Source organism: Syngnathoides biaculeatus, chromosome 16 (genome assembly GCF_019802595.1).
Source record: "Syngnathoides biaculeatus isolate LvHL_M chromosome 16, ASM1980259v1, whole genome shotgun sequence".
Lineage (NCBI taxonomy): Eukaryota > Metazoa > Chordata > Actinopteri > Syngnathiformes > Syngnathidae > Syngnathoides > Syngnathoides biaculeatus.
This window is the reverse complement of record NC_084655.1, coordinates 21,183,443-21,199,147: the sequence shown is the minus strand read 5'-3', so window position 1 is coordinate 21,199,147 and position 15,705 is coordinate 21,183,443. Positions and strand designations below refer to the sequence as shown.

General features: G+C 43.4%; 2 protein-coding genes across 5 annotated transcripts in view; one reads left to right on the top strand and one right to left on the bottom strand.

The window, feature by feature from the left end:
* The window catches only part of brd4 (bromodomain containing 4), a 29,696-nt gene extending 16,120 nt beyond the window's left edge, over positions 1-13,576 (bottom strand). Inside the window, exons 1-2 of one of the 3 annotated variants that reach the window (XM_061845608.1) lie at positions 13,528-13,576; positions 11,414-11,479 (exon numbers count right to left, since the gene is read on the bottom strand). Coding sequence is in view for 1 of the 3 variants with exons in the window: in XM_061845606.1 (XP_061701590.1) it covers positions 9,760-9,857 (98 nt within the window). In the remaining 2 variants the exon portion in view is untranslated. Of the gene's footprint in view, positions 1-9,759; positions 10,454-11,413; positions 11,480-13,005; positions 13,234-13,527 lie in introns of those variants that run through there. The other 2 variants (XM_061845607.1, XM_061845606.1) reach the window with 2 other exon arrangements.
* On the top strand, positions 13,394-15,654 carry LOC133514186 (protein PET100 homolog, mitochondrial). Of its 2 annotated transcripts, none has more exons than XM_061845649.1 (4): positions 13,394-13,729; positions 14,530-14,616; positions 14,721-14,753; positions 15,114-15,654. In XM_061845649.1, exons 1-4 carry the CDS (start codon positions 13,517-13,519, stop codon positions 15,201-15,203), a joined length of 423 nt encoding a protein of 140 aa, XP_061701633.1. In that variant the 5' UTR covers positions 13,394-13,516; the 3' UTR covers positions 15,204-15,654. The 2 variants fall into 2 exon arrangements, with proteins under 2 accessions (XP_061701633.1, XP_061701634.1); XM_061845650.1 differs by lacking the exon at positions 13,394-13,729 and adding an exon at positions 13,776-14,421.
* The last annotated feature ends 51 nt before the right edge of the window (positions 15,655-15,705 follow it).

Genomic DNA, 15,705 nt, shown 5'->3' with positions numbered 1-15,705 from the left:
CGGCCTTCCCTGTTTGATTCGACAAGATCTATGTAGATGTATGTATGAAGGGATTCAAGACGGCATCATAATATATGTGTAGTGTTGCTTGTGTTTAACCAAGATGCGGCAAGATTTTATTGCAGTAATCTGATGTAGTGCCATCGTCTTGTAGGCGCAAGCGTACTTTTGCTTTGCTTACAGGGTAAAAACAATCAAAAGATCAACAGTATTTGCACCACAACTCTTTACCAGTGCGTACCTCCATCTTTCTAATTATTCTTCCGCCTGCTAGTAATGCCCCAAAAAATATTTAATCATGTGTTGATATTCAATTCAATTAAAAGGCTACAAGCTAATTTAGCCTCCTATTTATTGATTGAAAAACGCCTGGAATTACATCCATGATACAAGGAAGTTACATCTATCAGTCAATGTCTTTGCTGCCGTCAACCTCTTTGCATCATCATCAAAACAAATTGAACAGCGCCAGTGTGGTTGGGACACATAAAATTCAACGAAAACCATAAATAAACATTAGCGGTATTGTCCGTGAGCAATCCCGTTCTTGATGAGTCACTTAATGGGGAACAAGGAAGCAGTCTGTGCAAAACCATGACACCGCCTCAGGCCTCCTTGGGGGATTCAAACACACAGCGGAGAATCTGACTTATTTGAGGTCACACGTGATACCAATACGTAATGGCGACTGCACGTCTGAACAGGTACACAGTCAAAAGCCGTTTTCATGAATTGAGTGCTGTAAGGATCGCTCGGGATAGACGGCTTGGAAGGAATGATTCTTAAAACGAAACGGAAGAACAGATGAGCCGCTGAGCAGTGTAGGGGGCAAAAGTAGTGTGTAACCTCTTTCCTTCGATAATGCCAATAATGCATGAGCACAGGTAAAAAAAAAATGGGCTCACCGGACGTGTTCTGCTTGGATTTACAAACACTACCGACCGGTTGTCCGTCTGCGCTTCAAGCTGGGAGAAAGATCGGCTGCGCTGTCACGCACAGATCAAAGACTGACCAAACGACATACCTGTGGTAAATCAAAACCTGCGGCAAACGGCCTGTTAAATGGGAGGAAGATGGCTGACGGCAGCCAAGTGGAGTCACGTGGAGGCGCTTACGTGCATTTCAACACAGGAAAACGTCACTCCAGGTCAAGCGAAACATTACGCAATTTGTGGCCGTCAGTTTTTTGCGGGGGGGGGGGGGGGGGGGGGTCACATTGCTGTACTGTGGTGCATTTTCATGGCTCATCTGTTTTGTCGCCACCCAAGAGGAAATGCAGTTGGAATACACAGGAGGAACGTTACTACATTACCGTGATGTAAACGTTTCAAGAGCCAAAACATTATGGATTCATGAAAATTAAGCTCTCATACCTCAAGCGAGCAGTGAACAGATGACTAATTCCAAAGTATCCACGTGTGCAAACAACCTCTGTAGGGCAGAGGGCAAAGGGCAAGGTAAGCAACGCTCTCTACCGTACTAGATTACAAATCCAGTCGTCCCTCGGCGACTTCTCTAGTCGTCTTTCAAATGTGTGTGAAGCTTCCTTTGGAAGAGAAGAATTCTCGTGATGGTGATAAACACGTTCTAGTGGTGCATTACATATTTCATTTGTCCTGTGACGACGCTTGTAATCCGATGGAAATGCTACGAAACCGCTGGCCTCCAATTTTTTTTAAAGGAAAAAAACAACTCTGTAATTCAGTAATTCATAAAAACAAACAGTAATGAAACTAATTAGAAAGTAAAGCCATGAAGCATTTTTTGGCTCTTTTCAATGGACACTGTACTGCTCCTATTGGCAGGGCAGTATAATAGACATACGTGTGTGCATTGAGTACCATAATTCCCGGCCTACAGAGCGCACCTGGATATAAGCCTCACCTAGTACATTTGTAAAGGAAATACCATTTGGTACATACAGAGGCCGCAGTCGTGTAAAAGCCACAAGTGCCCACATTGAAACACGAGATATTTACAAAGAAAGACAGTACACAGAGAGTTTAATGCTAGCGCCGCCACACTAACGCTAATCCTACCGCCGCCGCACTAACGCTAATGCTGCCGCACTAATGCTAGCGCTGTGCTAACAGGGCCGGTTTAAAAAAAAAAAAACATACTGGTAAAAATCACTGAGACATGACAGTAACACGCTAGCGCAGCGATAACAGGGCCGGACCGGTAAAATTCACTTCCTCGGCACATATATTCCACCAGTCTCACTGTTACTTTTTGCACTTGAGTGCCCCTTTGCGGCCGTTAGAAAAAATGCACAATTTAGCCGCATCACTGCATAAACCGCAGAAAGCGTATAGGCCGGAAATTATAGTACATGCGACTCATCCTATGCAGAGGAAAAAGAAGGTGCTTGTGAGTATTGTTATCTTGTCAATCTACATTTTGCTCCATCGTTCACGTTCAAATATCGACTGTTTATAACGCCACGACACTGATGCTATCCGTGAACCCATCTATGGTGTTTCCCATTTTGTGTTATCATTGAGGCAAAATTATACGGTTGCTTTAAATACACCTTTTCTTTGTTTCATCTTTAGTTTTGACAGTAAATTTCAACTGGGAGTGGCATCAAAAAGCTTAATGCGTTCTGATTATTATCCATTATCTGCAAAAGTATTGATTGTTGTGACGTGAGCAGACTTCAACGCTTTCATACAGTGCCGGCACCTCAATTTTTTTTGGCTCGCAAATTCAACCAAAAATAAACAGCTGAATAGGAGCTCGCTTCTTGGAAAATCTTATTATTATAATTTTAAGTCAATGCACAACTGTTTCACAATAACCTGAAATACAGGTCAACAATTGCAACGCTGACTTTGTGGCATCAAAGAAAGCACATTTTGGGAAAAACTCCACAAGGACAAGGTAAAAAATAAAATAAAATACTGCAGCCACAACAATCTGTGCCGACTCCGGTTGCCGCGCATGCCAAACTCTTATCATACAAATAAATATTGCCAGATGGCCCTCAACCGTTCGTTAACATCAGGAACACGCGTCCTCACTCGCTGTGACAGTTTTTTTCACAATGAAATGTGTAAACAAACTCGGCGAACGCATTCATCTCCAATAAATGCGGAACCGAGAACTAAGACCTCCTGCAGGCTCGCGGCATCTGTTGCCGGCACAGATCCAGAGAAGCTCAATTTGGAAAATGGCTCACAAAAAGTTTCCACACTGGCACGCTTCAACCGGAGTCTATTTATACAAATGTATCAGATAATGTTGTCGGCGTCTGTGGTGTCTCAAAACTAAGATCAGGTTATTGTCATCAAGTCCTTGACGCGCATATTCCTGTCAATTTGGGCAAATAAAACAAGTTTTGTAAGTGGGCCAACACGCTTCTTCAGAGGACGGTCTTAGCTCGGCCCGCGGCTGAGCTATAAAGTTCGGCAACTGCCACTTGTGGGAGCAGAAAGTGCATCTGTGCCCAATTGTGAGAATGATTCGCTCAAACAAAAATGTTTCTGTTCTATCACGTTCCTGAATTCACAATTTTTTTGGCTTGAAATCGTGGAAGTGTCGATTCACGTTTACATGCCCGAGACTGCCAGCGTGCTTAGACGCACCTAACCTGATGATTGTGTGAAAAAAGGTTGCCAGGTCAACGGTTCGACCGGTAGCTTTAATTTGCTTGAAAGCCTCTGTTAGTTTTGTCGTGAACACCCACATATATCGAGGGAATCCAAACAGGAAGTCTTGGCTTTTTTATTGGCACTTAACATCCCGGAGCGTTTAAACAAAATAGATTGTAAACAGTGATTACTAAGACAAACTGTCAAACTCCTATCGCCAGGCAGTAAAGTTGCCTTTTACACACGGATGCACCAAGGCTTTGTTTCATCTTACGCAATGTCAAAAAATCCCAAATCTCGGCCCAGGGATGAGCAGTTCCTGGCCGAGACGTCACTCCGAGTTTAAAATTGTCAAGTCAAACATTTTCTGGAATATTTGTAATTTCTCACAGGAAAATAGTTTAGATGAAAAAAATATCAACTAAAAAAAGGCAGTCACCGTTTATATGAAAATATTATCGCAGAATTTAATGATCCTCCTTTTTGGCTGGATATTAACTTTAATTACAAAATGTAATCTTAATGACCTCCATAGACATCCGCCGCCCACGTTTTTTGCTGAATTACCCATACACCACTGCGCGCGTCCATTTAATCTCCATACCTAACGCCTACCAGTGTGGCAACCTCTGGAATGCTCTCGGTTACTGTTTGGGTTTTTGTATTTCACGGGCGTCTCGGGAGTCAAGTGCACAAGAGAGGACTTTAACCATCAGAGAGACTTCTGACTTTTTTTCGACAACTCTCGCCAAGCTTTTTCCAGAGTTGCTAGCTGGCGCGCTCTTCAAAGCCTCGCCACGGAGAGGCTCGCGATCCGGGATGGAAGTCCGATTTCGAAAGCGGGGATCGTCTAACGCTTCAGACGAAAAGACTTTGGACGCTCTGTGGCTCTGCGCTTCACGGAGACTTGGCTTTCTGGACGATTGCCCGACGCCGCCATCACGCTGCTCGGCTTCAACCTCAATCGTCGTGTCGCCGAGCTAAGCTAGCAAGCTGAATCGATACTTCATAAGGCCAACATTACAGTTAAGATCCTTTTTTTGTTAGTCACTTGAAAGACTTGTAGAATTTTCTGCCATTGTCATCAAATGTTAAACTTCGCTTGTGGTGAACTAATATACAGGTTTTACTTTTTGAAAAAAAATAGAATAAGTGGAGTTTGCCTCGATATTAAAAAAATTATCCCACCGCTTTTCGTTTTCTGTGTTAGCATACAGGTCTGTCACATAGAGTAAAAGATCACGGGCACAATACTGCGCCATTTTGACGCAGTCCTGAGTCCCATGATGTGTGCATGCCAGTTAGCCTAGTAGTCAGTCTGGACTTGATGCGCTGTTGTCGCATCTTCGATAAATACCGTTAGAAACATAATGTCGTCCACCTTGCTTATGTATGAGTACCAAGCTCGGCGATAAAAATGTCCACCGTCCGAGGCATGCGCAACGGGTGACGTCACATGAAAATAACACATTGAGACGACCCCGAACTGCAAAAAGCGTAAATCTGCAGCTAATTTACAGCCATAACGACTGTGTCAAAAACAGCAAAGAAAAAAACAAAAGACAATAAATGGATAAAGACATGAGTGGTGAATCGCAAGATGTGCAGGTTGACTGTTCTAGAGATTATATATACAGTTAAATATTATGATACAACAATATATATTATACTACTGCAATAGTACGGCTTTGGAGGCAGCCGTCGGCCGTCTGGGTCTCATGAAAGCTTAAAACCAATAAACATATTTTCGTGTTAGAAAAGCTTGTAAATTTCAAGCTGTTACATCTGCAATATTGTGAAACCTTGCAATGGCGAATTGCCACAAAACCAGCCAGCGGTGGAGAGTAAGTCTCTCGTGAAAACTTGAAGCCAAAACCAATACAATAAGCGGGCAGTTCAGCCCGAGTTCATCTGCGTCGCCCAGTGGGCGGCGGGCATAACCGATCAAATATGCAAGAGTACCATTCTTGTTTGATCTGGACCCGATAAGAAGCCTTTCTTGACAGAGATTTTTCTGTTTTACAATTATTTTGCATTGACGTACACGTTTGTGACCAGGCAGATGGAAAAACCCTCCCTCTGTGCGTGGGTGTACAAGTCACCGTTGTGGTTGTGTCCGGGTTCAAAGTTCAGCTGACAGAAGCAGGAAAAGATTACCCGATCCATTTTTCTACAACCCTTATCCTCTGTCCGGACGCGAGTGAAATGAAGCCAGAGTGACTATCCAGAGTGACTTGAGGTGTGCAAAATGTAAACCACTGACAGAGTAAACATTTGTAGCAGCACAAGATTCATTCAAATCTCTGGTGCGGATTGCTTTCGGTTCCACCATTGATGAGGGACTGAAAACTGTTGAGACAGTCACATACTTAACTACTTAAAAGGAAAGCAGACATCTCCAGTCTGATAATTGGCACAGGATTGTGGAGTAACCCGAAAAGGTAACAAGTGAAACCGCAAGCATCTATTAGGAGTGCTTTTGACAACACTTGCCGCGCCACTTCAGATAAGCCCGACAAAATAACCCGCTCTGTTGGATCATTTACCGTTAAAAGGTTTGCAACCCCCTTTCTGGAACCTGGCCAAAGACGTGAATTTTAGTAAAAATGATACACTTAGGTTATGGCGTGCTGTACATTTTAACGCTTTGATTCCCACCAGCACCGGCTTTACGATTTTTATTCACACTCGTACGTTTTAATGTTATACGTATCTCACGCTACTGTAATATTGTAGTTTTGAATGGCCGAAATCTCCATGCATCACTAAGTGAAAAATTACGACCGTAATTTACAAACTATGACCCTCGACTTTTTTCACACGCTTTCAACCCTGCGGCTTATGTGGTGATGCGGCTAATTTGTGCATTTTTTTTTAACGGCCGCAAGGCGGCACTCGAGCAGGAAAGGTAAGAGTGAGACCGGTGGAATATATGTGCCGAGGAAGTGACTTTTACCTTTATGTTTATTTTAACTGGCTTTGTTAGCATTAGCGCTGTGCTAGCATGTTGCTGCTGTGTTACTGCCATGTCTCAGTGATTTTTACCAGTATGTTTTTTTAATGAGTCCTATTAGCGCTGTGCCAGCGTTAGCACTGTGCTTGCATGTTGCTGCTGTTTTACTACCGCGTCTCAGTGATTTTTACCAGTATGTTTTTTTTTTCCCCACCGGCCCTGTTAGCGCTGTGCTAGCGCGTTGCTGTTGTGTTACTGCCGTGTCACAGGCACTATTTGGAAAGAAAAGCTAAGGTATATTATTAATACTTTGAAAACTCTTTCTGTGCACCATCTTTCTTTGTAAATATCTCATGTGGGCACATGCGGCTTTTAATCAGGTGCGGCTCGTGTATGTATAAAATGCTTTTTCCTTTAAAAACGTACTGGGTGAGGCTTATAATCAGGTGCGCTCTATAGTCCGGAAATTACGATAATTACTGATTACTAAAGAATTCAAAGACAGAAAATAAATTTTTCTACTAAAACATTTTTGACTACTGTTTTAGAAAGTTTGCTTATGTCTGTATATTGTCATAGAACACACTATAATCTTGGGTCTTGAAAGATGAGTCAAATTGCGCATGGGTTTCGTGTGCAATTGCGGCCTTCTCGCTAACATGATAAATAATTCTTCATAGCGACCTCCTGGCCCTCGAGCAGGAACGGTGTCGGCATGTGAGACCAATCAAGTGTTCGCAAGCACTAAAAGTAAGGCCAATCAAAACGTGCACTTCCTGCTGCTTGCATGTCTTACATTGCCCTAAGCTCTGGGAGACCAGTTGAACTTTGACCTGGACATACATCACTGCAGACTGCAGCGGAATGCTGAAAAGAGCGGAAGAGGCTGTTGTTACTGGGGTGAGGGGCTTTGCGGACATCTCACACCAGGAAATGTGCGCTCGCATTTGGCCGAAGAGGAAAGAACGTGACTGCAAGATGTCGCCGCCGTCTCCCATCAAAGTATGAATGATTCATGTACGGGGAACGGGTTCAAACTCAGGTAAAGATGTCAAACAGCAGTCTCTGGTTTTAAGCCTAAAGCAAAATGGTTCAATAATTAATTGCACACAGGGTAGGAGCACCCATTCTTGTTGATTCGCAAAGACATTTTTCACTTTCCATCAACCGGTGTCAAAATTTACCAAAGGAGCTGCTACGCCCTGATTAATTGATTTATGCTGATCAAGCGGATTACTATTGATCTCAGTGACGCATGGGACCTCTGAATGTTTTCATGTGAGTGGGTTTTGTGCTAACCAGTTAACAGGAAGTCTACTTCACGTTGCCAGTTTAAATTTGGCATTTTCCATCGCAACAATCGTGACGCTTATCTCGCCACTCGAAGACGCTTCACAATTTCACGCATTATTCGTTTACTCCTCAGTTGGGGAAGCTACTTGTGTAGCCACAGCTGCCCTGGGGCCATTGGACAGAAGTGTGCCTGGCATTCTGCGTCTGCACCCCCTCTGACCACCAACAGACATCAAACCACAATATTCAAACATTATTAAAAAAATAAATAACTAAAACGCTGGCTAACTGTAGTTGTTTGTTTCCATTCAAACTCAGATTGCAACTCAAAGGGGTGACAACATACAAGCTGTGATTGTGAGAGTTGAGCAGATAAAACACCACTGACTGTAAAAAAAAAACGGGATGCGGCGGTACAGGAATCCAAGATTTCATTGCAGTAGTCTGACATAGTGCAATCGTGAAAGGGAAAATTTGTCTACGAGTCCGACCCGAGCGTTACGTTTTATTTCTTTTTTTTTAATAACTTTATAGGCTGTCAGTTATTTGCAGTTCTGTGTTAAAAGATGCGAAAATGCTAAAAAAATAAAATTGTTGTTGTATCCAAATGTGCTGGGCGCGATGGCGACGCAGAGTAAATGTCATTCGCACAGCCAATCAATAACCTCATTGATCGGAGTGAGTCAGCATTTTATGCTGATCGGCTTTATCGTCATCATTTGCCGATCCGATATCAATGACGTCAATTATCGGATCGGCGAATGATCACAATAAAACCGATCGGCATTAAACGCTCATGATCAGCAGATACCGATCAAAACTGGGTAAATTTTAGAAATAATGCTGATTTCAGTTCCGTTACAGGTCCGGCGTGAAAATTTAGCAAGATTTCCACGGGAAAGAGGATGAGCTTTAAATTTAAACAAATTGGGGTTGTCAATCATTCCTTGCCAAGGTCAATGAGGGGAATACAGGTGGGGCCATTATGAGGATTGGATTAGTGATGATGAGAGATTAATCTTTGGGACGTTGATAAAGGAGGTGCAATGATGCAATTAGCATTTGCAGTGCTCACTGTCTCTTCATCTCGAGACTGAAAACAGCAAGAAATGGTGCCCAATTTTGAGTGTAAACACTATTTGCATTTTGAATTATTTACAGCAGTCCGGTAGCATCATTCTCTTTTTTGCTACTTCCGATGATTAACAGACGTCTCTCTGTCAGACAGGGTCATGTTGTTTTTGTATGCAAATGACAAGACAGCTCTTTGCACCACAAATTGAGTTTCACCAACAAACAAAACACACAAAGACCAGAACTGGATAGTGTCCGATAATTCGAGCCCATCCAATATAAAGAGTTCCTTATCGCGGTTATAGTAAGCGTGGACTGTTTTGAGGCAGTCCCCGGAGTGACTCAAATAGGCTAAACATGAGTCAAGATAGAGACCAAAAGAAAATGAAGGCTCTCTCACGCTTAACTTCCAGCTGGCCGCGATATGGAAGCCAAACTCCATGAATCACACACACAACCCCCTTCTTCCTCTGCAGTCCCCCTTCCCCCACGCCCCCTCTCTCACCAGGAGGTAGGTTCCTGGCTTCTGGCACACACAGAAAAAAAAAAAAAGTGGATAACAATATTGTCGTCAAAACAAGCGTGCAACAAACAACTAGGGGGAAAAAGTGTCAGGCCATGTGGATCCAAGAGATAGTGCTCGCCACATGACAGTCCCGAGAGCCAGAACTCCAGGCTGTTTCGAACGTTGCCTTGTCCTCAGCACATCAACACGCAATGTGTGGAACTGATTAATATTAGTTTTAGTTCAGACAGGGGGAAAAAACAAAACAAAACAAAACAAACACTGGCTGTATGATAAAAACAAGAAGTTCTTAGCAGAAGTTACACGGTCAACACCATTACCTTTTCACAGAGACGGAATGTGCAATCTTTTCCAGAAGGGCATCCAGTTTTTGGAAATCCAGCAAATCGTTGGACTTGGCATGCATCTTGTAATCCATTTAAAAATCAACCCTGCGACACGGAAACAACACACAATCCCAAAAAAAGACGGGTTAAAAGATGACTAGGAAAGTTTCCCTTTCCTTTTCTGTCATCCAGAACACTGATTTAAGCCCGAGGCTGTGGCGCGTATCCTAAAATCCCGCAGAACATGATGAGTAAATCCATTGCGTAGTCCAAGCGGAGTTTTGGGAGCGGGGGGTGGCGGCGGGGGCGTCTATTCCAGGAAAAAAATAGCCCAGGAGACGGGAAGAGCTGGTTCAGTAGCGCAGGAGAGGCCACGGAAGCCTGCAGCCGGCAGGCTGTGTTAGCTGTGTGAACCGGTCTTCTCTCTACCCCATCCCCCTCTCAGTAGTACAACGGCCCAGTTGCCAAAGGCTCTCCGCTCCATTGTGTCCTCTTCAGGGGCCTCCCCAACTTCAACGAAAGGCGGCGGCGGCGGGCGGGAGGTTCGCGGAGGCCGCCGAGGACCCCGGAGAGACTCCCCGGAGGAGGACTTTTATTCCTCTCCCTCTCTCGCTGCGTCTCTTCGCGCACTCAGAGCAGTGTGCAGTTTCTCAACAGGAAAAATGGCTCTGCTGCTTCCTCATTCACCAGCGCCTCAGCCCACACACACTCACACCCCTCCCTTCCTCTGGCTGCCCTACGTGCTTTTTCATTCCACCCCTCCCGTTTCCCCATCAATAGCTTGAGGTTCTTGCTCTCTCTCTCTCTCTCTCTCTCTCTCTCTCTCTCTCCCTCTCTCCCCTCCTCCTACACCTTTTAGCGGCCCACCCCTTCCTGTCCTTGCCTCTGTCCGTTTAATTATGCTCCACCCGCACTCACCCTCATCCTTGGCTTCCCAAACCACTTAAAGGATGTGCCCATCCTTCAGCCATATTCAGCAAAGTATACGGTACACAGAAAGATCGTCAAAGTTGAGGCCGACCCTCTGTTATGACGGACAAGTACGTGACAAAGTCCCGGATTCAAACCCACTGGATCGCAACATAATTGACATTCGGTGTGAACCTGAACCTAACCCTAACCCTAAGGCTCAGCTTCCCCGACCTAACCCTAATCTTGCATGAAATGTGAAACAGACAACTTTTGGAAGGACCTGAACACCAAACAACAAAAAGCTTTTTTGTGCGTTTTTGACAGAGCAGGAACGTTCAAACATTTCTATACACTCACGTAGAGGCTGTAATGCGGGGGTGTCAAACTCATTTTTATCGCAGGCCACATTGTACTTACGGTTTCAGTCAGAGGGCCGCAATGCCAGAAAACGTGAAAATCTTTAATCGACCCGTCATATTTACACATTAAATTTGGAATCACAAATCAAGGGTAATGGGTCTTTCAACTATTGTTGACGTTTGGTAACGCAAAAAACGCTACCAATATCTTAACGTCATCTTTTATGATATGACAATTTGGAATTTTGGTTCAGATTCGAACAAAAATCATGGAAGTTGATACACATGCTTTGCCGTCGCAGGCCGCATCTTGCCCCTGGCCCTTGAGTTTGACACCGGCGCTGGAATGGATTTGGTCGGCCTGTTCGTTTGCTCACCGACCGTACTGTCCGTTTCTTCTAGAGGTCGCTCATAACTAGGCCAAAAATGATTCTCCATGGCAACTGGAGAGTAGAACCAAAAACAGCATCATAACAGAGATGTGGGGGGGCGGGAATAAAGTGCGTTCTTACAAGCGCGCAAAAATAATTCGCCGACAGTCTGACCTGCTTCTTGGATACCTTTGACAATGTTTGTTCAAGGCACTTAATCGGACTAAATGATCAAGTAATCGGTAGCAATCCACCATTTTCAAGCACTTTCAAGCAAAATCATTTCCCTTTCTTAAACTTAGGGATAAGCTTTGAGTTGCAAAAATTCACTGGAATATTGCATACTACAAGAAGCGATCCAAACAGGGTGGAATTCTGTTGAACAATTGCAACAAGGTGACAACGTCCATCCATCCATTTTCTACAGAGCTTGTCCTAATTAGAGTCAGGCTGCACTGGAACCCTTTTGGGGCGAGAGCCGGCGTACGCCCTGAACTGCACGTCGACCAATCGGACGGCACGTACTGACAAACCACGATTCACACTCGCATCTGCGGTCAATTTAGAGTCTTCAACTAACTCACGACTGTGTTTTGGGAATCCGGGAGGAAGCCGGAGCGCCTGGAGAAATCCCACACAAGCACAGGGAGAACATGCAAACGGCAACAGGAAAAGACTTGAGGAGAGCAAACTTATAATTTGGACTTCCTGAAGAGCTCTTCAAAATGAGATGATGAATCGTTTAAGATGTTTTTTTTTTTTGTATTTGACAATGACGTCAGGAAAGTTGAGTTGACCTCCGTTAATTCTTTTTCAGGACAGGACAGTGGTCCCCGACCATTTTTTGGGCCACACAAAGGTTTCACACAAAGGTTTCACACAAAGCCATTTTGACGGAATGACCCCAAACAAAAGACTGCTGATGTTTAAAGGTCCAACGGGTGCATTTTGAGAGTTTCCTGCTATAGCGCGCAGCCATTTACCCAAGACAGAAGGAAGCGCTTAATTCTGTTTTGCCGAACGCGGAAGTTAGTTGCACAAACGCCTTACTAGAACACAAAAAACACACGTTTAGCAAGCGGTTAGTCGACTTCAAGATTCAAACATTGATGTGAAGTTGTAAGGTCGACCCGTTCACAGCTCGGCTTATCGGTGAAACCCCTAGTCAGTGCACATTTTGCCATCACATTACACTTTTGGGTGTCGTGTTATTACAACAACAGTCGACCATGACAAAGTACAGCATGTGTGCATAAATCAGAAATTGGTGTTTCTAAGAATAGGGCCTGGGCACTGAAGGGCTGTTTACAGATAAACACAAGCAGGCTTAAAGCGACTGGCATCGTCCATTGCGTTCTAATGTAGGTCATTACTAGGTGTGATTAAATCAAAGGGGAACGGCTAAGTATTTGGCATGGTCGGGCAGCCGAGAGCATCACGTTAGTTAGGCCATGCCACGGATTAGCACCAGTTTCGGACGTCCGAAACAACACAAAGTGAAACCAGTTTAGCTAACGCGCACGAAAAGGGCGACTATCCACAATCTTGACCGTTTAACAAAAGAAAATTAGAACCCAGACCCCCGTCATTTGCCTTACTGGTTCCGTGTTTGAGTAAATGAGCCTCGGACTCTTGTTAAGTGTGCGACATCATCACCGTGACGGCGTCAGCGTCTCCCACAACAGAAGACAGTCGGCGAGCGAAGTAGCCATAGCCGCCGAACACTGTGTCCTGAACGGCGTTTGCTCGGCTGCGGGTGGCACAGTGGGGGCTTACAGTGTTTTAATAGGTGTACGGGATGGTAGACGGACACCCACACAACTCGGGTGTGTTTATTGTGTCTTTTTCCTCTTTTTGTTTGCAGACAACTGCCGGCGAGCATCTGGCTACCAAGCTAGCCTAGCCTGCCGGAGCAGGCCGCCGTGCAAGTCAACGCTCGCCAACGGGCGCCGGCTATCAACGTAACCCCCCAGTTTAAAGGCTTCTTTTATTTTGTTTGTTCGGTTAATTTTTTTGGGAGGGGGAGCGCCACCGTCGCTGTGTTCCAGGCTGCTCACTCGCACAGTTGACGGACACGACGCAACGAGAGAGGTTTAGCGGTTGGAAACAATGGCGTTTACCTGGGTTTATCAGGTTGCCAGGGCGCGCGGGCTCTTTCTCTCCGAGGATCGTGAACACCTCTCCTGCTCGGTGACGTCACACGCAAGGGCTTTTTCGCCCGCGACGTCACGAGCGAGAACGGGGTCACGTTTGACGATGCAATGTGAAGCGAAAACAACAACAAAAGGGAACCAATTTGGTGGTGGGGGAAATTCACACAAGGTATTTGATTCATTTAAAACGTCCACTGTAAATAAAAATTAATTCAAAAATGTAATAAACTAGCACGTCGATTGTTAGCAAAACAGGTAGACAACACATGGAAAAAAATGTATAATTACCGCAATCAACCGTTCCATATATATCTGATAGTAACATTTGCATTTCTGTTTTCATTTTCATATTCGAAGGAATAAGTGACGGCAGTGCAACTTCTAAATAAACCGGTCTCTGTGCCTTCGGGACGTCTCCTTGGATAAAAATGAAATCTATAAAGCCATAGTGATTATTATTGACACTAAATAAATCCGACTTTTGAATTGACATATCATGCCACCAGAATGGAAATCATCTGGTTTGCAGCACCCTTCAGTGGACGATAACGTAGCTACGCGATGTACTAGGAAGTCAACGCTCAGTGCTGCCAATATTTTTAAATAACTTAATAATAATGATTATTACACATATGTGATGGATACGAGCAGAGGAACGTCTAATTAAAAAAATAAAATTGTTTTTGTTTTCACATGTTTCCATAATGTTTACGCATGCGCATTGCTTGTCTCGTGATTGGCCCGCCTGCGTACCCCGGAAGTAGTGTGAAGGTCTTTTGACCGGTGGTTTTAGTTTATGTAAAACTGAAGTTCTACCTCGAAATTTATGTCAAAATGGGCGTAAAAATAGAGATGTTCAGAGTAAGTTTTGATGTCGTCTTCTTAAAACTTTTACCGTGTTCGATTTCGGTCTCTTTTTCCTTCAGATGATTAGATTAAAGCTCAATCGTGTTTGTTGTGTTGGAACAGATGATGTTGTATTTGTCTTTCCCCGTTACCATGTTCTGGATCTCCAATCAAGCGGAATATTTTGAGGAGTACATCGTAAAGAGGAAGGTTTGTACACCGGCAGTCTTAATTTCGCGATCACTGACCCGTGTGACGATGTTGTAACACTAATTCATCTTTTTTCATTTATGGATTTTTTGTGTGATGGACAGAGGGAAATCTTCCCTGCTGATGAAGGAATTCATGTAAGTTATAGTATAGTTATAAGACATGTATGTCTAGTTTTAATTTTGTAACAATTTACCATTTTTTTAATTAAGAGGACAAAATGTTTGTATTTTGACACTGTAGCTTTATCAGATTAAAGTTTAGGATCAAACCACCTGCACCCCCTTCTCCTCCATATTTAAATTTATGAAATTCTGGGAGGAAAAAAAATTAATTACATTAGAATGTTAGACAGAAATAAGTACTTTATGAGTATGATCAGTTTCAATTTGTCCTACAAATGTTTATATTTGTTCTAGCTGTTTTTTGGCTTGAGAACATCTAAAGAAGTTCTTGCAAGACTCAACACATTTTTTTTATATCATGTTTCTTTCTAGAGGAAAGAGTTGGAGGACTTCAAGGAGAGAATGCGAGCACGGAAGGAGCAGCGGCAACTTAAACAAATCGCTTTGGAGTCACAGAACTAAGGCTATTTTGTGAAATATATTTATACAAAAACAGATAATGATGTATACAGTACAACAATGAGTAGAGGGATATGAATTTTCATGTGACTTTTCCTATTTTGACTGTGCGTTCATGTGATGTAATTAAGGTAATATGGTGAATCATCAATTCAATATCCCACTGGACTTTTTTTATGTTTGGTGTGTTTATTGTATCCTTACTTTGAATTATACCATGTATAATATTCATGCCAAATCAATAATATTCTTGGAGCCATCATCTATAAATTTGACACAGATTGTCATTTTGTGTGATCTATCTAATAGGGACTGCTTGTTTGATATGGAAAGATGAAGCTTTTTTCATTATTATTTTAACTCATGCAACGGCCTCGTGTTAATGACGAGTAAAGATATTTTAAAAGATGTGATGTATTTTTACTGTCCCTGTTCAAAACGTTCCTTTTTTTTTGTCCGCACACGACGATGAAACTTTCACAAAGTTCCATTTATCATTCATTTT

Bases quoted from the DNA above. Each gene is read 5' to 3' on its own strand.
- LOC133514186 (XM_061845649.1), top strand. From the start codon at position 13,517: ATGGCGTTTACCTGGGTTTATCAGGTTGCCAGGGCGCGCGGGCTCTTT. The intron at 13,730-14,529 runs GTATTTGATTCA...GTGTTGGAACAG, and splicing joins GTGGGGGAAATTCACACAAG to ATGATGTTGTATTTGTCTTT. The intron at 14,754-15,113 runs GTAAGTTATAGT...GTTTCTTTCTAG, and splicing joins CTGCTGATGAAGGAATTCAT to AGGAAAGAGTTGGAGGACTT.